This window comes from Nanorana parkeri, unplaced genomic scaffold (assembly GCF_000935625.1).
Source record: "Nanorana parkeri isolate BGI_ZX_2015 unplaced genomic scaffold, ASM93562v1 scaffold174, whole genome shotgun sequence".
NCBI lineage: Eukaryota > Metazoa > Chordata > Amphibia > Anura > Dicroglossidae > Nanorana > Nanorana parkeri.
In genome coordinates this window covers 2591769-2615044 of record NW_017306442.1, presented here as the reverse complement: position 1 = coordinate 2615044, position 23276 = coordinate 2591769, and the positions used below count along the sequence as shown (strand labels likewise).

The window sequence follows — 23276 nt, the reverse complement described above, 5'->3', positions numbered from 1 at the left end:
TTGAAAAGCTCCTTCACAAGAGAGAGCATGGTTCTAGCACTCTGTACTATGCTACAAGATATGTTGTTACCATACAATATACAAAAATAAAGAACTAGCTAAAAGAGTCTCCAAAATACAAATGTTACATTTCCTAGAACAATTTTCAGTTGTACTCACAACATATTAAACAGGTTTGCAATGCATAGCACGCAAGTAAAGCTTTTATGAGCTGTTAGATAGACGGGTCATAGACTAGGACGACACTTAAAGGAGAACTATGGGGTCAGTGTTTTTCCCCAAAGGAGAACTATGGGGTCAGTGTTTTTCCCCATAGTTCTCCATGCTTAGAACTATGAGATGAGTGGAAATCACTCATGTCATAGTTCTCCTTTAAATATGCAATATTAATGTAGCACAAAAGGAAATACCATTTATTTTCCAAACAAACAAAAAGTGCAGCCTTGGCTTCTATTATTTAAGCATTCATTGTATTCTTCTAGTCATGAATATCACTAAAAAACAGGTAAGCACTTTTAGCTATAAAAAATAAAGCAAGCCAAGAGTAACTGAGTTGCCCAAAGCAAGCACAAGCATTCTTTTTCTAAAAGCTAGAAAGTCTACTAAAGCTGGAATTTGATTCCTGGGGGCAACATCACTTTCATGTACACTAGATTCTATGCAGACCCAGCTCTGTTAATCATAGTGATGAGCTTCAGCAACAATTACAATTTTATACATGCTAAAATAAGCCTACTCAATGAAGGCAAATGCTAAAACAAATGGCAGCCTCCTGTAGCACAAACGCAAAGCTTTTGCCTGGTTCATTTACATGGCTACAAACAGGCTGGAGGTCATACACTGCTTTGTCAGCCCATCATCCTTAGACAAGGTTATAAAGTAAGTACATTAGCAAGAGCTGATCTCACTAACGTTTGCTGCCTGGATTTTGTCATGGAGAAGTCTTCTAATTATCTTGCTAAACTACATTCACATTAGCCTACATTAGGGATTTATCCATTAGGCAGAATGAATCATGTGAAACTGGTACTCTGCTCACCACCATGCAATAGACAAGGTTCAAACCAGGATTTCAAGTCAAAGCTACTTAAAGGAGAACTATGAGGTGAGTGCTTTTCACTCACCTCATAGTTCTAGTCGACCTGTGACAATGAGACTGTCACAGGTCGGCTCAGTAGATCGGGAGGTGAGCGAACACATACCCGGTTCGCTCGCCTCTCGATCCTGTCACGGCTCTCTGCCGTGACAGGGGGAGGGCTGGATTCCCCTCTCCCCGCTCCGATCTGCCAGCGCTGACTGGCGGAACGGACGGGGGAGGGGGCCGGTACAGCTGGCTCTGCCTCTAGATAGGCAGAGCCAGCTGTCAGTCACGCAGCTGGGCGGATCCCGTCATCTAAGTCGTGATCCGCTCCGGCTGCGTCCTCCCGTTACCCTAAGGAGAACTATGGGGAAAAACACTGACCCCATAGTTCTCCTTTAACACCTTCATAACTACACATACTTTGGTGTTTGGCACAAAAAGTGTGCTACCCAATGACTATCCCACCGGATGTGGTTGTTACACAGCAACTTCCAGTTATGAAACACTCCACTGTCCCGGGGCGTAGATCTGGGGGGAGGGGGGGTTAGGTTTGGTCGAACCCCCCCCCAGAGGGTCCTGGCAGTGGTGGTGTGAGGGGGCAGAGGGGGGAATGTGCTCCCGAGCGGCCGTCTGAAGAACATCCACAGATAGGCTTGGCCATCTAAAGGGATGCGGGGAATCCCTTCAGACGTGCATATGCCTGCCTGTCCCTGGATGATTTGTACATGCTTCAGTGCGGGCTCTGCATGGGGCAGGGTGTCCTACCAAGATCAGAAGGCTGCATAGAGACAGAGCAGGCAATCAGGTAGGAGGGGAGGTGGGGGTGTTTGTATTATCTGTGATTAGTCCAAAGTCCACTGTGTTGCAAAGTCCAGAGTCTAGTGCTTTCCTATGCCCCAAGTCTAGTGTGTTGCTAAGGGTCTGTGCACACCTAGACGACACATCACCGCACGTCAACCGCGCACGATTCCGCCCGGTCAGTAGTCGCCTAGGCGTGCACCGATCGTGCTGTAGGTGTACCATTATTTTCTAATTGCAACCTAGTCGCGCCGGGCTGATTGCGCTATAACAGCCGCGCGTTGTTTACCTTTTTTGTGCGATTGCTGTGCGAATGTCACCCCATTGAAATCAATGGGGCCGCACGGCAATCGCGGCCTGCATTCTGCAGGACTGTGCGATCCCAGGACCCGCGTTCCCGGATCGCGTAGGCCTGCGCCGGGCCCGAGTCTACTGCATTCTAAGTCCATAGTCCAGAGTCCACAGTCTGTACTGGAGGGCAGACTCATAAAGAGAACCCGTCCCTCCGAAGGCTATCACACAGGAACTTGTTAACCCCTGTGCGATAGCAATATAGTTAAGTGAAAAAAAAATAAAAGAAATTAAAATAAAAAAAAAACTGATAAAAAAGTAAAAACACAGAAAACATTAATGATAATTTAGTTTGTATTGAGATTGTAGTCCATCACGGGAGCAAGCTTGGAGCGGTGGAAGTAGAAAAAAGTTGTGGTGTGCAATATAGTACATTATACAGCAGCGCAATGCTGAATACCAGCAGCTTTAGAGGAATACAGCAAATCGCAGCAATAGTACATTATACTATAATGTACTATTGCTGGGATTTGTAGTCCTCTGTTGCTGGCGTTATTCCGCATTGCGCTGTATAATTTATTATTGCTGGGATTTGCAGTCCTCTATAGCTGGTGGTATTCTGCAGTGCGCTGTATAATGATTATGCGGCGCAATACAGAATACTAGCAGCTATAAAGGAATACAACAAATGCCAGCAATAGTATATTATACTATAATGTACTATTGCTGGGATTTGTAGTCCTCTGTAGCTGCTGGTATTATGCATTGCACTGTATATAATGTACTATTGCTGGGATCTGATGTATTCCTCTATAGCTGGTGTTATTCTCCATTGCGCTGTACAGTATAATGATTATACGGCACAATACAGAATACCACTGACCAGTTATAGAGGAACACCAAATCCCAGCAATAGTACATTATACAGGCTGTTTAATGTATTATTGCTGGGATTTGATGTTCCTCTATATCTGCTGGTGTTCTGCAGTGTGCCGCTATATAATGCAGAATACCACCGACCAGTTATATATATATTAATTTTTTCAAACAGGAACATTAAAAAGGTTTAGATTCTCCCCATGGTGGTGGTGTTGGGGGGTTCCCTCCTTTCAATAATATTGTACAGTTTATGGCTCTCATAGCAGCACATGCCCAGGTCTGCCCTATAGGAACACTGGGAGTGATATACTTCAGAAGTCTGCAGCAGAACACAGCCGATGAGGACTATCTGGGGAATCAAATATTCAAACTCATCTATCACCCCCAGTGTTCCTATAGGGCAGACCTGGGCATTTTATGGCCCGCATGCTATATCTGGTCCTTTGCCTGTGCCTTTCTGGCCCACAGCCCGGACATAGGCTGAATGCTGACCTGCGCTCGTTGCTGAGTGACTTACTTTGAATCGTGGGCCCTTGATTGTTGGCGGGCAGCGGCGAGTCAGGAAGCCCACGGGGAAGAGAGGAGCAGAGGCATGTCCTCAGCGTGCGCAGCGTGGGCGTGCGGCTCGTGTGTGGAGCCGCGAACAGGTAATTACATTGATAGCCGACTAATCGACAATGGAAAACGTTGCCAACGTTTTCCATCGTTGATTTTAATCTACTAAATCGAATAGTTGTTACAGCTCTACTTCTGAGACTCAGCACAGCCCTCCTGAGACTCCGGACAGTCCTCCTGAGACCCCATACAGCATTCCTGAGACTCCGCACAGCCATCCTGAGACCCTGGAGACATCAGGCCACACCCCTGGAGCAACACAGAGTATGTAGCTTCATATTATTCTGCGTTGCTATATAATGTATTGCTGAGATTTATAGTCCTCTATAGCTTGTGGTATTATGCATTGCTGTATAATATATTGCTATGTGTTGGGCCTCCATGGTGGATCAGTGGCTATAGACCCGCTTCTGTTCTCCTTTCTTTTGGTGCGGCAGCACCTGTCCTGAACGACCATTAAGTGTAGGCTTGAAATCACTCAAGTCTCTCCTCCATGACAGATTAGAAGGGGCAATGCCTTGAAAATTGAAACAAGCCCAGAGGTGGCTCCTAAATTACCAAAGCAGCACTGGAGAATGAGGTGATTTGAAGGTGGAACAGGAGGGGAAAACATAGGCAAGGGAACAGTTTGTCTAGAGCATTGATTTGTGGGGGCGGTAATGAAAGACTTTCCCCCGGGCGCCTATTTTTTTACCCAAATAGAGCTTTCTTTTGGTGCTATTTGATTGTCGCTGGTTTTTCTTTAATTTTTTTATATAAATGAAAAAAGACAAAAAATTGTGCGAAATAAATATTTTTAACTTTTTGTTATACAAAATATTAAATAAAATCAAATTTCTTCATAAAATTAGGCCAAAATGTATTCTGCTAAATATTTTTTGTAAGTGTATACTAAGTGGTTTGTGTGAATTGGTACCAATTAGAAGTCTTTTGAAAACATGGTTTTTATCCATATGGTGTCAAACAAAATCGGTATTGCTCAGGGTAAAGGATTGGTTTAGGAATGATATGGCCGGTATATTTTTTTCAAACCTTGGCGTGTCTGCTAGATAAAATCTTATAATTTGAGGAAGCTGAACCCCCCCAGGACATTTTTTTATCTACGGCCCTGCCACTGTCACCACATGGTCAAGTTTCAAGAGGTCATCTGATGGAGCAGTTATGACCATATACGTGCCCAGGCACCTTGCAAAGGTCTGATTTTGTGGAACAATGTGACTGCAACTTGAACGGATCTTTTTAGATTACAAATGGCACATTTTAGCATATTTATTAACATTATTATATGTTGTTCCACCTACAGGTTTCTTACCTCCCCTCAGACTGAATTCTCGGTGTTAACTTCCCAGGTCTACACATCTGAACAAGCAATCAAGGGGGTGCCACTCTCCCTGTAGGGCTTTAGATTGTATATTCTCAAAAAATAGGAGAAATGGGAACACCAACCCTGCATGGAAACTATATGAAAAAGAGCTCACTTCTGAAATCAAGAGATACAAGAATCCAAAAGACATCTCTCTCAGCCCACAGAACACACCCTTAAAATATCACTTTTGGGTGGACTACTTAAACCTCACTAGGATATAAACTGTGATATAAACTATAAAAGAAAAATAGAAGGATTTCGTTTACACTCCAATGCATAGAATGCAATAGATACATAGACGTGCAGCTATGATTATGGGTGTTTGCAGAGTCACGCTCTTGTAATTTCTTGAACGTATGTTATACCAATGCCATAGCCAGGCTTTTTGCCTGTCTGTAACCACACCCTCAGTCAATGCTAAATGATTTCATACTACTGCAATCAGTTATTTTATTGTGAACTAAAAGTATTCAATAACAAATTTTTGTAACAGAAAAAAACAAAATGATTTCTGTTATTTGATGTAGCAAATTGGTTTTGGAAATTAGAACTTGGAAGAGGCACACAGCATGCAACCAATCATAACAAGGGCATACATTAGATGGCATACTTGAAATAACTTTAGTTTTCACACAATATTGAAACTTCTACATACCATGAATATCTGTCAATGTTGAGAACAGACATTTCACATACGACTGCTACTGTTTGACTTAAATAACTACTTGTGTGCAAAATGGATAACTGAAGCTAAATGACATATGCACCTTTCAGAGCAATGGGTCACTCTCTACTACATTCATACTTTTTACTAAAAGAGATAGTTTTTTTGAAAGACCAGCAAACCTATAGTGAATTCTGAACACTCAATCAGGTTGACAGCAAATATTTTCCTGAAATCTGGACTATTAGGCACTTTCATGTTTGGGCTGTTTCAGCTGGCCTAAGGCTTTGCGGCAACTACAATGGACGCTCCTTATTCTAAGTGTTTCTTGCCAATACTGGGCTGTTTCTTAAGCGAGACGGTTATTGCCTCTGGCAGTCAGAGCAGCTTTTTATTGCTCAGTTTTCTACTTTATGTAAAAACCTGTCTATAAGAGCCCCAAATCCTTCAATTATGTAATGAAAACTGTAGGCACTGCTGTCAACAATGGGCAATGCTCACTGTGGGTCCTGGTGTTTTTCAAGACAGCAGCAGACATCAACTCAACCCTTGTTCACAGAGATAGCCATACCCATCTATGGACAGCCTAACATGGGTTAATTTACCATCCATCTATGGACAGTCTAACATGGGTAATTTACCAAAGACAGATAGGCTTTTCAACTGCAAGGGAATTTTCCTTTAGATTGGCGTATGTGGTGAGATTTCACTTTGCAAAGGAAACCCAATTACCGTGTTTCCCCGAAAGTAAGACCTACCCCGAAAATAAGACCTAGCACTATCTTCAGGGATTTCTGTAATATAAGACCTACCCCGAAAATAAGACCTAGTTCGGTGGTAGGTCTTATATTACAGAAATCCGCTAGGTCTTACTTTCGGGGTAGCTGCACATAAACTGTGTAAAGACCGGCCGCAGCTCCTGCCCCGCCCACACATACGCACGATGGAAGCGAAATCCGCCGGGACCGGCAACAGCACGCCGCCTTCCGGGACCTCATCCAGTCCTCCCCCAGCCAGGTAAGACATCCCCCGAAAATAAGACCTAGTGTCTTATTTCGTGCAAAAAAAAATAAGACAGTGTCTTATTTTCGGGGAAACACGGTATGTGCAAGAAAAATAATAAAAAGAAAAATAACAAAAACTTATTTTTACTTGCACATGATTGGGCGACAGAAACCAGTAGAGCTTCACATCATTCACTAAACTATGGGGAAACTTCCCATGAAAAGTGCAAATTCCCTGAACAGTCTATGTGTCTTTAGTACATTAAACTCTATATATCTAGCCAGCAAACATGAAGTGCTCCAGTCAGATTTAACCACATTTATCGTAAAGTCTGAGTTTGCCCATTTGATATTTTGTAAACCACAAACTGATATGCAAAGTTTCTCTACAAGTGTATACAAACAATATTCTGAAGACTACACACAGAAAAACATTGGCTGAATCAGAATCATCCATACTAACCAGTATTCTGCTTTATTTGATGACCATTATACACAATGAAATAACAGCTGGAAGTGACAGCAATGGAGACCACAAATCCTTTTTATACAAAGCCTATCAACCTAATAAAGCCTGATCCATGCAATTTATTTCCCTTCATTTTATTTTTGTTATGAGGATAATAAAGCAGGAAATTGAATGTTAGTGGAGGTTAGATGGGTATTGCTTTCACCTCACCTCGCTTGCCCTGTGTCTGGCTGAAGCTGAATTCATGACCTTGCTGTCAGATGTAATTATCAGCCAGCTAATTAAAAAAGAAAAGGTAACCACCCACAAAACCAATTTGCAGAATTATGCTGCATATAGGGGGCTGAGTGTATGGACATATAGTATGGAGGGGGTAGGTTCAATTTAATACTAAAACAAACATTGATTTAGCCATGTGGTGACAAACCAAGCTTTGCATTTACATTGTAATACCAGCTTTAAAAGGTCACATTTCTAAAGATATTGCAGCTTTACCTAGAGATACATTACAATAATATTACTGAGAATATAGATGCAGTAGCAGGAAAAATGCCATCTTAAAAATTAGAATATTTTAAAACACTACTCAAACTTGTGTTCACTACTCTAAGGGGCATATTAACAAAGCAGCAAATGCAACGTTCACTGCAGGTGACTCACTTATTTAAAAGAGAACTATGGCCAAACCTTTTTTTGCCATCATTCTCTCCAGGATCACAGGAGGACATTTACTATTGTCCTCCTGTGACCCAAAACTCAGCATATAGCGGGCTACTGCTGTTGGGGTTAATATTGTCAGGACCCACCCCACTGCCTGATTGACAGCTGGCTCGGCCTCTTTAGAGGCCGAGCCAGCTGTGCCCCCCCCTACCCACCTGTCCCTCCAGTCAGCACTGGAGGAACGAAAGGGGAAACCCTGCAGGGGGGTGGTGACTGAATGTCACAGCTCTCTGCAGGGAGAGGATCGTGAACTGAGCGAGTCAAAGTTTGCGATCTCTCAGTTCTCCATCTATAGAGCTGATGTGCGACAGTTGGAGTGTCACACGTCGGCTCTAACTATGGGGATTAGTGTATTTCACTCTATCCATAATTCTCCTTGGACCAGGAAGATTCACCCTCACTGAATCCTTGGTGAATGTCGCACGCACTGCTTTATAAATATACTCCTGTGTGTGGTCATTCAAGCACATCTAAACCATAAAGCAATATATAATATATTGCAGCTTACCAACTCTTGCATATGGTGGCTGCATTAGTTCAAAAAAAAAAAAAAAAAGGTTTCCCTTTTTTTTCACTGACCTGGACAGCAAATCTTTTTTTCATCTTCCTTTAACAGACATAACTGTCCAACAAAAATGGCAGATAGAGGGTTGAGACAATTTAAAGTCACATTAAACTCAGGAGCTAAATCTTAAAAATGTATTCAAGTACCTTAACTATTAACAATGCTGTATCTTATTTGTGTATCACTCGGCTGCAGATCCTCAAATCATCTCTGAATGGGTGCCGACACTGTCCTTCCTTCTGGAGGGTGGCTACTTTTGTTCCCCATGGTGCCTCTGGGTCCCTCTTGCAGTCCATCATGGGAATGAGCTTGGAGCGGTGGCTACTTTACGACACAGGGACCATGAGGAACAAAAGTAGCCACCCTCCAGAAGGAAGGACAGTGTCACCACATATTCAGAGATAATTTGAGGATCTACAGCTGAGTGATACACAAATAAGGTAATAACATAACACAACACATTAAGATTTAACTGCTGAGTTTAGTGTCACCCCTGATAAGGGTGCTTACAATGGTCTGCTGTTATTCAATTACCGTGTTTCCCCGAAAATAAGACACTGTCTTATATTGTTTTTGCCCCCAAAAAGCACACTAGGTCTTATTTTCAGGGGATGGCTTTTTTTTTTTAATGTGCAACAAAATGTACAACTAACCAAAGTTATCTGGTGTCACTCCGCCTGTCACAGTAACTGGCGCTATAGAGTAAGTATCAGCTAATGTGGCGCATCTCCCTACGCAACAGCAGCCATGCTTTCTACAGCGCCGACTTCCTTTGTCATCAGGGACAGCGGTGCAGCAGTGGGGACATCAGACAGTGGACAGCGCGGTAAAGTACAGTACCATTTACCGGTACACATTATAGTACAGTACCTATTACATTAAGCAGTGCCTTCAGGGGGACAGCAGTTAGTGAAGTATGGTACTGGAGTGCTCCCTGTCACTGTGCTGGCCGGAGGGAGTCCCCTGTCATCCCCAGGCCCGGATTTCCCACAAGGCCACCGAGGCCCGGCCTCGGGGCGGCAGCGGTGACCGTGTGGGGAAGTTGCGGGCGCCGGTGTAAGGTGTCCGGCGGCCGCACACTACGCTCTGCCGCCGTCCAATCACGACAGGGCGGCCCGAGGCTCCGCCCACCGGCTCCGTATTGTGGAACCTGGCCTTGGGGCGGCAGGGGGAGTAAATCCGGCCCTGGTCATCTCCTTAATACAGTATGTCCCTGCAGTCTGATACCATCTCTCCTGCTCTTCAAGTTCCCTCTCACATGCTACCACCAAACTAGGTCTTATTTTCGGGGTAGGTCTTATATTACAGGAATCTTAAAAAATAGTGCTAGGTCTTACTTTCAGGGTAGGTCTTACTTTCGGGGAAACAGGGTATGTAAAACCCTCATCCCTAAAAGGAAAAAAAATGTTGATGAAATTGTTTAAAAGTGTTAGCTGGAGTTCAGCTTTCATTCGTTAGTCAAGTCCATCTAAATTTGATAGTCTAACACTACCCTCAACACAGGCTGACTGTGATGTTGCTGTTCCAAGGTTGGCTCCATTGCCCTAGGTGAAAATAAAGGTAAAAACTGAAAGGAAGAAACCAAACACAGCCACCACACCTGAGGATTAGTAAGCTGCAATATACTAAATTTCTGTGTATGGGTTTAAATACACTAGATATGGGAACATGACTCTGTTAATTACACTGCATGCTAAAGAAGAATATTGACAGACTTTATACAGTTTTCCACTAGAAGGGAAGCTTTGCAGATATTTCTGGGAATTTGTGTGATTATGTCCACTTTAGCAACTCAACGCTAAAATTAGTGGGTAAAAGTAAATACAGGAAAAGACAGGAAAATCTGATCCCTCGATAGCGTGATCCACAACAATCTATATTTAGTTTTCACTAAGTGAAGATGAGAATGTAGATTACAGATCCTAAACTTGGCTAGGGTAGGCATAAACTTGACACTGGTTTTATTATGACCTGGCGGCAGTGAACGCTCCTAGGACTGTAGTGTAGCTGAACTTGGCACCCCTCAGTGTCCTGACACTCCATACCCTGCTCCATAGATAGATTTCTGGTCATCTACTCATCAGGAAGAACACAGTGGGAGATAGCAGACAGCTTACAGCACGAAAAAAATTCAAACATAGAAAAATAAAAACAGGGTGACAAAGGCCTTGTCAAAATTCTGCTAAATAGCCAGTGATGTGCAGCTAAGGCTTCATTCACATATGAGCGGTTTTCGCGCTAAACAAAAAAATGCATTCCAATGTGCATTGTTCACACTAGGGCTGCGTCCGCGCGGTACGAAAAGGCGGGTCCCGCAAAAAAGTCAGTGTACGATTTTACAGGCGGATTCTGCACATTCCGGCTATAGTAATAGCTGCAAAACAAGTGGGATCTACGCGTATGTCAAGATTTGCACATTTTCGTGGCGCACTTTTTTTTTGCACGGAAACTGCAAACGTCATATGTCAATGGAGCCTAAAAAGTAGTTCTGGAATGGCCTGAGAATGGGGGGGGGGGGTTGAATTTAAAATAGCAGCACTGCAACTGCCGTGTTGTGATTTTCAGATCTACAAAGGTGCTAATGGCACAAGTTTACAGAGCCTTAGACTTCCACTATAGTGCACATTTTAAAGAACACCAGATGATAAAGTATCTCTTTCTGCAGCAATGCAAAGCTATACACTGCAGTAGATTTATTGTTAGCAATGCCATACTTTTTAACAGGCTAGGCATACCAGTAATAGCAGTGATAGAATGAGGACAGTAAGTATGTTCATTGCGGTTTAGATGGTTCCTATTTTATTCTACCTTTCATCCCTGTGCAACAGGAGAAAAATGAATATACATTTTTGTCAAGCAGCTTGCCTTGGACCACCAGGTAAAAGGTGTAAGCAGGGTCAAGTATACTGTATGTGTGTGTTTTGTTTCACATTCAATCACTTTCAATACCAATTTGTTTTGCATGATGGTGCTCAACAACCTGGGATGTGCAGAGGTTTTTGTAATTACCAGCTAGGGCAAGTAAATGACTGGCAGTAAACCATTGAAGAAGCTTCACAAACATCCGGCAGGATAATGATCGTTTTACAATGGTAATTATGACGGGATTATTATTTTATTTTTTTGTTAAGAAAAAAAAAAAAAGAGAATTTCAAGAACATATTATGCATGTAAAGTCTGGTTGGCAAAGCTGGGGCTATAGCACATCATATCTATTTGGTGGGAGTGTGTGCTGAGGTCTGATTTTTTCCATCATCTCATCTGCAAATCAAGCACAAGGCCCTCACAGATTGGCCACAAGCAGGCCAATAACAGCAAGTGATGTTTTGGATTTCAAGCATTGCCAACAACTACTTGGCCAACACTGATCTAGAGGGAAATACCAAGTGCCTTCATTGTATGTATACCAGGAAAGAACACACAAGTTTCAGAGCTTTCTTGTTTTTCAACGGACTGTGGTTGCTCAGGTGATTACATGGTTGCAGCATGGTACATAAATAATTGATGACTCTTGGAACTGTAGATATTAAATCAGACTGATATCTATTATCTGTCTTGAGGGGACCAATAGCAAAGCCTTTCCATGTTAACTGACTTTTGCCTGGCCTGGGGATCAGCAGCCAGGGTAATGAAGAGGCCCTACTACAAAGGAAAGTTGCCCTAATCCGACTGGTTACAGCCAGGTGAAAATTCTCTAATTTCTGTAAGAAATTCTGTAACTCAAATAAGAATGTAATTTTTAATAAAAATGTGTGGTCTGATAATATGGACCTACTAAATTAATTTAGTAGGTCTATGAAAACAAGGTGTTTTTGAAGAGAACCTGTACTGCTAGAATATGGAGGCTGCCATTACCGACTTGAAAATTCTAGTTGCTTGGCGATCATGCGGATTCATGGGCTTTTGAGTTACTGACTGGAACAGTTATGCAGAGTTCTGACTTTACTCGAATGTGCATGCGTGTTTCATGTCAATGGCCTAATGCTAGTGGGCAAGTGTAATAGAAATTCAGCAAGCATAATAAGAAAGGGGTCAGTAATGGCAGCCTCTGTATTATCCTCTGTAAAGATCGCCAATCCAATGCACTGGTCTGCACCGATTGGATGTATGTCTGTTCCTTCCAGTCTAGCACCTGCAAGTGGCAACACTTGCTTGGCACCCCTGATGCACTTCACCTTGTACATGCATAACATTCTCACACACACACACCTTTTCTACTTATATAGATCAAGAAATTCAACAGTCGTGACGTGCTGATTTATCACAAAGGCAGAATGACCTGTCAGTTTCAGGATAAACAGCTTATACAAACTTTTAGCTTTCCCATATCAAGTGTAGAAAGTAAACACTGGAAACTGTAGCAAATGACAAACCACATAGAGTGCTAGTTACTTCTTTTCTTCTCTCAGAACAGCTCCTTCATTATTTTAGGCCTGTGGCGGTATTTCCAAGCATTTCCCCAATGCTATGCTATGAGTGGAAAGTATTCTGTGATGGGTTTATTGTATGCCTTTATAATTAGGAGATGGTCATATGGAAACAATATTGTCTTCCAGATAGAACCGTTCTTTCCGCTACAGGTTTAGGGCTCAGACTTTCTACAACGTACCAAGAGCCAACATATAATCAATACATATATCTTATGCTTTCCATTTACCTTATGCCACATCCAGCAATATTAAGGATTTTTTTTAAGCCTTAGTTTAGTTCCATGGTAAAAGACCAGCAGCAAGCTGAATAGGGTTCAAATAAACACTTGGAGGAATTTATCAAAACTGGAGCAGACAAAATCTGGAGCAGTTGCCCATGGCAACCTATCAGCATATCTCTTCAGTTTGGTCAGTTAAGATTTGAAAATGAGAGAGAAGCTGATTGGTTGCCATGCACAGTTGGTCCAGATTTGGTCTGCTCCAGTTTTGATAAATTCCCTTCACTGTCAATGCAAGGCTGGTGGTTCTAGAAATATATACTACTATAGACAAGGGGTGTCAAACTTACTACAAAATGGTACCTTGGAAACAGAAAAAGATTTCTAAGACCCTCTGCAGTACAAAGGTAACATGTGCTATGAACCAAGATATATAGCCAGATGGGGCAATTCGCAACCTTGGAGGAATTACAACATCTTACTAAACACACCCCATCAAAAAAATGATTGTTTTCAGTAATGGAATAGGAGCAAGAATCTGTGTGAACAAAAAAAAAAGGTAATCTCTAATTACAGATAGACTGTCCATCTGTCTCTCACTGTCTCTCTGCATCTGTCTCTCACTGTCTCTCTGCATCTGTCTCTCGCTGTCTCTCTGCATCTGTCTCTCGCTGTCTCTCTTCAGCTGTCTCTCTGCAGCTGTCTCTCTGCAGCTGTCTCTCTGCAGCTGTCTCTCTGCAGCTGTCTCTCTGCAGCTGTCTCTCTGCAGCTGTCTCTCTGCATCTGTCACTGTCTCTCTGCATCTGTCACTGTCTCTCTGCATCTGTCACTGTCTCTCTGCAGCTGTCACTGTCTCTCTGCAGCTGTCTCAGACAGTGACAGTGACAGAGACAGATGCAGATAGACAGATAGACAGTGACAGAGACAGATGCAGATAGACAGATAGACAGTGACAGAGACAGATGCAGATAGACAGATAGACAGTGACAGAGACAGATGCAGATAGACAGATAGACAGTGACAGAGACAGATGCAGATAGACAGTGACAGAGACAGATGCAGATAGACAGATAGACAGTGGCAGAAACAGATAGGCAGATGCAGATAGGCAGATAGACAGAGAGGCAGATAGGCAGATAGACAGAGAGGCAGATAGGCAGATAGACAGAGAGGCAGATAGGCAGATAGACAGAGAGGCAGATAGGCAGATAGACAGAGAGGCAGATAGGCAGATAGACAGAGAGGCAGATAGGCAGATAGACAGAGAGGCAGATAGGCAGATAGACAGAGAGGCAGATAGGCAGATAGACAGAGAGGCAGATAGGCAGATAGACAGAGAGGCAGATAGGCAGATAGACAGAGAGGCAGATAGGCAGATAGACAGAGAGGCAGATAGGCAGATAGACAGAGAGGCAGATAGGCAGATAGGCAGATAGGCAGATAGGCAGATAGGCAGATGCAGATAGACACTTACAGGTGATAGACACTTACAGATGATAGACACTTACAGATGATAGACACCTACAGATGATAGACACCTACAGATGATAGACACTTACAGATGATAGACACCTACAGATGATAGACACCTACAGATGATAGACACCTACAGGAGAACACATATACAAACTTTAGCTCTAAAGAATGTTCTATGTTATATAACACTGGCAATATATGTATGTGTATTATGTATCTCTAATAACACCGCAACATAAAATAAACTGCAAATATATTCAAATTTACCTATATTTCTAAGTATCTCCACCTTCTCCTAGGTAAATAAATGCTCCTTAGTCCTCTCCAGACCTGCAGACCTCTGTATGCTTCAAGGTTTGTGGACATTTATATCTGATGTAAACCAAAATAAAGTAGCCACTTCAATAGCCTTGGGGCAACTATGTGAAAAAATATGTGCCCACATAGGACAGATCTGCAGTTGATCTTTATTGTATTTGACAGAGGGGAGCTTATACTAACCATATTTGTGAGTACAATGTCAATTATCTAGGTTTGCATAAGCACTGTTTGGAACAGTCCACTGGACACGTGCAGATACCAATTCCACCAGTATCTGCATACAGTGAGGGGGGTGAATACTTTTACATCTTGTTGCATTACCACCTGAAATTAAGGTTTTTCGGGGTATTTGAATGTAATTTATACAACATGCCCACCACTTGGAAGATGTAAAATATTTTGTGATACAATCCCCCCTGAAAACGTAAGCGTGCATAACTATTCACCCCACCTCCTAGCCACTGGGATTTGGACCCATTCTTCAACACAAAACTGCTCCAGCTCCTTCAAGTTAGATGGATTTAAATCATGCCACAAATTCTCAATTGGATTAAGGTCTGGGCTTTGACTAGGCCATTCCAAGATATTTGAATATTTCCCCCTAAACCACTTAGGGGTGGGTACAGCTAGCTCTGCCTCTAGATAGGTAGGGCCAGCTGTCACTCACGCAGCTGGGCGGATCTCGACATCGATGTTGGGATCCGCTCCGGCGTCTCAGTATACCGCGAGCTGTAGCTCGCGGTATACTGAGCTTAGGGTAACGGGACGACGCTAGTTTGTGTCCTCCCGTTACCCTGAGAACTATGGGGAAAAGCTCCGACCCCATAGTTCTCCTTTAATGCCCTACTTGCCTGGCCCGTGAATTTTGGTGGGCAGCCCTCTCTAGGCAGTTCTGTATTGCTGCCATATTCTTTCCATTACGTTAATGGATTTATCTGTGCTCTGTGGGTCTTTTTTTTACAACCCAACCCTGATCTGTACTTCTCCACAACTTCGTCCCTGACCTGTTTGGAGAGCTTCTTTGTCTTCAAGGGGCACCATCAAGCAAGCAGCACCATGTTTACTGGTGTTGCAGACTCTGGGGCCTTTCAGAACAGATGTATATATACTGAGATTATGTGACTTCGGTTGCACACAGAGGTGCTCTTTAATTATGTGACTTCTGAAGGTAATTGGTTGCACCAGAACTTATGTAGGGGTGAATATTTTTGCAAGCTAGTGTACATGTTAGAGTGCGTTTCCTTTAGGTGATTTTAGCTTTACTCTCAGAAATGAAAAACATATATAGTATGTCCCACTAGGAGTGGCCCTAGGGCAAGTGTGTACACGCGCAGGGATGACTGTTAGGGACATTCGACTAACCTTCTTCAGGAGGATGTACCAATATGAAAAGCCTTGTCTCTCTGGCACTACAACCACGTATAGGACCAGACTTCTGGCACAATTTCTTTCCATATTCATCAATATCGAACTCCATCTTTGCCTCTTTATACTTATTCTCTACCATTAACCTACACGTTTATTGATCTTCATGCTGGATGTCACTCAAACTTTCTCAGGGGCTCTTCCTTTTTTTCCACAAGGCCAAGCCATCTAAGTCACAATCATCTTATTACTGCTACAATTTTTTGAATGTTTATTGAGCTTGTATAGTTTATTATTTCTCCTTATGTACCATTCTTCATAAATCAACTCTTCTCACAAAATAACTATGTAATGGAGTTGAGGAGAGGTAGTTCAAAACCAGGAGAGCAACCCAGAGTGGCAACACCGCTCGTCCATAGATACAGTACAGTGAGTGTCATCACCCTAGGACAAGAATTATTTACCGGCAGGATCACTAGGTAAAAATAAAGAACTCATAAGTTGCAATAGATTACAATTTTGTTTTTGGGTTTAGATAAGCTTGTTGGTATCCTAAAACATATGACCTTTGCCCAGTCTGGCTGCTTTTAGCCTGATCAGGTAATTGTCTTCTTGTCAGCGGGTAAAAGCAGACACTCCTGGGGGATTATTTTTAGGGAACAGAACTTTTTTTCAAACAACCACTGTTTATTCTTGATCTAAGGGCTCTGCAGGATGCAAATATGAACACACCGGTGACCTGTGCATGTATATTCATAAACTGATTTGCAGCAATTGCAGAAGACCTGATTGTCAGCTTATTCCTACATTTTTGCACACAGAATGGAAGTTAATTACAGGAGTGAGTATAGCCTGAACAGTTCTGACAACTGCATAAAAACAATACATTCTTGGCATGGAATGAGCAGATTTGTGTAATTAAGGTTCTGCTTCCAAATACCTGGTGTTCACCGTTATTCGGTTGAAAAAACCCTGCAGCTCTCTTGCAGAAGCAGAAAATAAGTTTACTTAAGTATCATGAAATGGGTTTAGAGAGGCACTGACTTCACTTTTATCTATGGGGCTGGAAAAGTGCAGACCCATTTCTAAGGCAGTGAGATAACTGCCAGGAATCTGATGAACCCGGGGGTCAGCTAACAGGCTCTAGAGATATTCACAACTGCAGAGTTTCCATGGGAATCCGCCTCAGGGGAAAAACCATTTACAACACTTTCGAAAACTTTAACTCTTTGATAAACACAAAACAAAAAAAAGATGCTTGTGAAGATCTGAGAATACAATAGATGAAATAAAGACCCACATCCTATCAGGTAACCAGGCAGAAAAATGGTCATAGGATAGTAGATCTTCAAAAGCAAAACGTTTAAGAACTGCATATTCTTAAAATCTCAGAATACTTGAAGCAGACTTGAGTCTTCTGTTCACCTCTTGCCCACTGTCCCATATTTCCAAGAGCACAGTTTCTGAAAACACATCCCTGGAAACACTGCTGATATATAGTACCAATGTATACCATAATAAACGCCATCTGTAGAATCAATACATGTCCTCTTATTAATAATAAGCGGTTTCTTTATTGGCACACAACATATACAAGGCAAAAACTATTATGCATAAAACAACTGGTTATACAGAACTTCATGGCTCTCTGCTAGCGATGGGCTTAGTCGCTAAGGCAGCAAACAATGTCACCTATGCACCCAATTTTTAACAATGTACCTCCGAAATGACTTAAAGGATGCTAATCATGCTGGAAGATGGTTTTATTTCTATGCATCAAAACAGACAGTTTACTGCATTTAACTTGCTGAATCACCTGCAAAAATCACATACATAGGAGGTTTATGGGTCTTTAGGTACACATAAACCTGACAATGATCAGATGACTGTATATGGGAAGAGGTTTTATGGGCCAGATACAAGCATAAACAAGAATTCTTAGGTCACCCAAATATTCATGTTAATGACTTTGAATTAAGGCAGCGAAGTAAGCAGACACTACCTTACGTTAGAATGTTTTTTTAAAAGCGTCCAATAAATAGGATATGGCTACTTGTGGGTAGATGGACTTGTGCTCATCTCGTGTCTATTGCCCGTTTTACCAAAACGGAGGATACTGAATAGCACAGCATCTTCAGATTAACCTCTGATACTCCAACAGTATGATTTCTCTGCTAAGATTTCAGACTGTCTACCTAGGAGTATATTGTCCCCACCCAACCTGTGTCCAGCTGCATTCGCCATAATATAAAACAAACAAATCAGCAGGGAGAGTGGGACTCCCTTATAGTGACAACAGCAGGGCACACCTAGAATCTCACCAATAAAACCCTTCATCGATATAGGCAATTGTCAGCTGGTGGTTTCACTCTAGCATCTGCTAAAAACTAATAACAGTTTGGGTTAGACATAGAAGTTCCCTATGCAATTCAACCCTTAAGCATGCAAATTGACATAACCTAGTAATTCAGTATATTACAGAAAAAGCAAACATCTCAGTTCATATACACGCAGGTTGGGGCATTCACCAACATAAAACAGGCATATCCAATAAGACAGGATGATGTACAAAGTCCACTGAGCCATGGCAAACAATCTTGCTGATCCAAACCATAGCCAAATGAAATCTAATTGGTTTCTATGGGTTGATTTACCATAAATAGTCATGCATACTTCTACTATGTATCCTTTGTGATGTTATGATGATCTGTCCTTACCCAAGTCTCCTCGCAAATTCTGAAGTTCCTGAGAGATCTCCTTCCGTTTCTTCAGGGCCTCTTCACGCTGTGAAAACAAATATTTATTAAGTATGTTGCTTTATCACCGTCTACATTGCTATAAGCAAGATACAACACACAAGCACAATGTCTGGTATCTTAAGGCCTATAAAACCAGCGTGTTGCACTGTAACCCTTTCATGTCCAGATGCAACAGTTACAAAAGTTCGAAGTAACCAGCGGCTCTTAACTAGTATTCAACAAGCTACTTCATCCACACAGGATATTTTGATTTTGCCTGTGTTTGTTTTCTCTCTGTTACTGAAAGACAAGAAAATAGCAAAACTTTCCATCGAAACAGATGAGAAACAAATCAAAACGCAAACAACCCTGATCAGCTTTCAAGTCACTTGCTGCAATACACTGTAACAAAGACACAGAAACATATGTTAAAATACTGCTGCTGACTAGGAGCCAAGAAAAAAAAAAAAAAATTGCACAGTAATAGCATGCCAAGAGGAGAATCTTTGTACCAGACACTAGGATGGATCCTCCAGAAATACCTATTCCGCCTGCTTCACAGAATGAAGTCGCAACCTCTAAAGCAATGTCCTTTGCTGGCTCCCCTCCTTGCACAGCATAGCAGGCTATGTCCTAGCTCAGAAATTCTTATTAGTGTAATTGAATGGCCACAATCTATTCCCCAGGGAACATAATTCTCTTACGTCTGCAGGGACTGGCAAGTTTGCATAGCACAAAGCAAATGTATATGTTAAAGCAAGAAAAGGATTGCAAAGCATGCATAAAAATGTTCTAAAAAGGGAAAATGCACTTATATTACACAGTACAATGTAGTCTTAGGATGACAAAGGAGTATGATCAGTCTCACCGCTTATATTCAATATCCTGCGAGACACTCCTAGATGTAAACAGTACAGTCAAAGCAGAACAAGTAACTGCTGCCTTAAATGATCTTCTGTTTGCAAGAAACGTCCTATGCTGGCATTCCTCCCTTGCTGCAGCAACTGTAAGAACTCCATGAGCAAATAGGTAAAAAAAAAAGGTAGATAAAAAAATAAAACCGGTAATTACCCTAGATGTATCACATGGGGGGTAGACGCACAGCTTGCTGCTTGAGCAGCCCATTTTATAGCTTCTGTATTCCCAAGGTGCACACTCCTGGAGGACACGCTGCAGCCAGAACAGGTCTGGCCACATTTAAAGAGCAGCTGATAGGAGTTCCATAGGACTCAGCCTGTCTGCCTGACACTCATGCTTTGCAGGTTTCCTGTGCTCCTTGTACTGATCCCTCCCAGCTCCCAACACATACTGCAGTCCCAGCTCCTGGCACAGGCAGCTAGTGATTACTTTAAGCCACAACCCCTTTCGAATATGAAAAACGAGAGGCAGGCATTAGCCTGATCGATTGCCACTTACTCAAATATCAGCCTGGATGGCAGGAGAGAGGGCTGACCTCCGTGCTAAGTGAAGCTTATATTTAGCATATATTCACCCTCTGTTTAACTCTATTACTTGCACACAGAACTTATACAATTTTTATAATACAATATAAAAATAAATAAAATTATATATATTTATTTGATAAATGGTTTAAAGTCCTGCGTGCATGTAAAAGTTAAAAAAAACCCCTTTTTAATGTTTATTTTATTAAGCTTAATTGATACATCTTTTTCTAATATAGATGAATTTTAAATCCAGATTTAAACTCTAAAATTACAAAACTAAAATCATTACTTTAACTGGAAAATTTATCAGAAAAGACTAAAAAAGTATTTGCCCGACATAAAAGGATTACATTACATCTGTACAATTACTATTTTCAGGAAAAATATATGCATTTTTTTTATTTTTAAAGTTGTATATCCATTAAATAAGTGAATGAGGAAAAAGGCACAACTGGCCTCATGCATTAAAATGTATGACTGATTTTCAATACTTTTAAACAACCAATTGGCTGCTCACATTTACTTTCAAGGGCAGTATAGAGAATTAAAGTCAGACACTGATTGGCTGCAGGGAGGAAAAAATGGTTCATTTGTGATGCCTCAAATGCCTCATAACTCAGCTGTCAGCAGGACTGATTGTAAAGATAGTTTATTTAGGTGATTATCATTTGCACAGCTTACAAGTTCGTACTGGTTACACAGGACTGGCGCACCAATACTGGACGATGTACAAGTTAGGATGGACTGGGAGGATGGCTCCAAGTTTCATTAACATATCTATAGGTATAACAACTTAATTACATTACAAAAAGGTGGACAGGAGACATCGAGAAGCAGCATGGCCAGTTTACAGATCAGAAAGCTTTAACATCATTATGCTGTATTATGTAATGCAGAAAGTCCACAGAGACTCGAGCATTGCACTTTGATGCACATTCTTAGTATAATAACTTATTCATAGAGCAGACATAAAGCAAGCCCCTTAACTCCTTCCGTCATAATACTAAGGGAGCGACTATAGGAGTGTACAATGCAGATATTCCCTGGGGAGAACACTGTGAGCTAGATACATTACTTCTCTGGTCAGGTGAATTGATTATGAGCAGCTCGTCCACTCATCACTGCAATGACATTGAGATCAAGTAAGGAGATCCCGGAAACAGAGCTGCTAGTTTATAGGGGAAAGGATGGGGGGGGGGAAAAAGGTGCCAGTTTTTGGGGGAAAGGAGGGGGGGGGGGGGGCGGTTGTAGAGCTGCAGATGTCAATTAAATGGTTTGAAAGAGCAAGTAACCTTGTAATAAGTTACAAGTCAACATCAGACTGCAAATAAAGCCTTTATGTGCATTAGTCACAACACAGCTCTGAAAGGTACAGTAACTGGACATTAAAACCTTAGTAACTGCACTAAAAAAAAAAAAAAAAAAAAGAAGAAGTAGACTAGTAGAATTTGCTTTCAGAATATTTGTTTGATTTACAAATAGTTAATGAAGTCAAAATAATTTCTGGTTTCAATAGCAGTAAGGGAGGAGGAAAAATGAAAATATCAAAAGCAGCCAAAGTTTTTCTCAAATTTACATTTTGTGCTACCTGTACGTGTTATGAAGATATTTGTTTAATATGATTGGCTTTGGTCTTTTGGGCCTTAGGCTTGCATCAATGACATCTGCGATCATTCAGAATTCAATGACAGGTGCATTTGACCTCCTCCTGACCTGCTTCAGTGGGTTTTGTATTCCCATAGACTGGTATGGGAATGCAAAACCAACAAGAAGCAAACAAAACGTCAACACAGTCCCTTAACCCCTTCATGACGGAGGCCTTGTTTTCATTTTTTGTATTCATGTTATATTCCACATTTTAGGCCTGAAAATTACTTAAAACCCTCAAACATTATATATTTTCTGAAAGCCAAGACCCTATAGAACAAAATGGTGGCAGTTGCAAATTTTTATTGCACGACATTAGCGCAACTCCTTACCAACCCCCAAATTTTGTGAAAAATGCACTTAAATGCCCCAAAACACTATAAAATACAGATTTTAAAAAATAATATAAAAGATGGGTATTTACCCGTTGTAACCTCAACATGCCAAGGTTAAAAATTGTGTGCGTCTGTGAAACGGCAAAAAATTTCAGTACCCCAAAAAGTCAATTGACAATGCTTTAAAAGCCCCCACAGGTCATCAGTTTAGAGATACCCAAAAATGCTGGCCCTAGAATTATTGCTTTCACTCCGGCGTGCGCGGCAATACCAAACATGTGTAACGCCTTTGCCATTTCCATACATAGGCGCACCCAACGAGTGTTTACATGAAGATGCGCGTGTTCGTGGGCCTTTAAGCGTTTTTACAATTATTTTATTTAATGGTAATTTTAAAAACTTTATTTACTTTACTTTAATTGCTATCACACAGGGGGGCTGCAAGCCCCCCATGTGATAGCAGATGGTGGTGACAGATTCTCTTTGAGGTGATGTTGGGGTCCAAAAGACCCCTAGTGTCACCTTTACACTAGAAATATGCTATTGAAGTGCAGATCGCACTTCAATAGCTTATAGCTGGGCTTCAGACGCCCAGGACTGACCACTATGCTAGAACACCTGTCAGGTTTTTATTGCTGTATGTGTCCCCATTAGGGAGATTCCCTATTAGTCCTAGTGACCGTCATCACCAAGAGTGAAAGTTAGACATTTTACACTAGCTCTGTTGACCCTGCTGACCTCCAAGAACTACCCACTCTTTGGAGGGATTTCGTCTCACTTTCCGTTAAGCTACTGGACAAGATGTGAAGGGAAATTTCCTCAAGAAAACACATACAAGCAACACAAGGG

The 23276-nt window shown here is 41.7% G+C and overlaps 1 protein-coding gene across 2 annotated transcripts in view; it reads right to left on the bottom strand.

Annotated features, from left to right (window-relative positions):
• The window catches only part of MTUS1 (microtubule associated tumor suppressor 1), an 87898-nt gene that overhangs the window by 20147 nt on the left and 44475 nt on the right, over positions 1-23276 (bottom strand). Inside the window, exons 1-2 of one of the 2 annotated variants that reach the window (XM_018554823.1) lie at positions 20072-20296; positions 18980-19046 (exon numbers count right to left, since the gene is read on the bottom strand). In XM_018554823.1, the coding sequence (XP_018410325.1) occupies positions 18980-19046; positions 20072-20197 (193 nt within the window). In that variant the 5' untranslated portion in view covers positions 20198-20296. Of the gene's footprint in view, positions 1-18979; positions 19047-20071; positions 20297-23276 lie in introns of those variants that run through there. The other variant, XM_018554822.1, reaches the window with a different exon arrangement.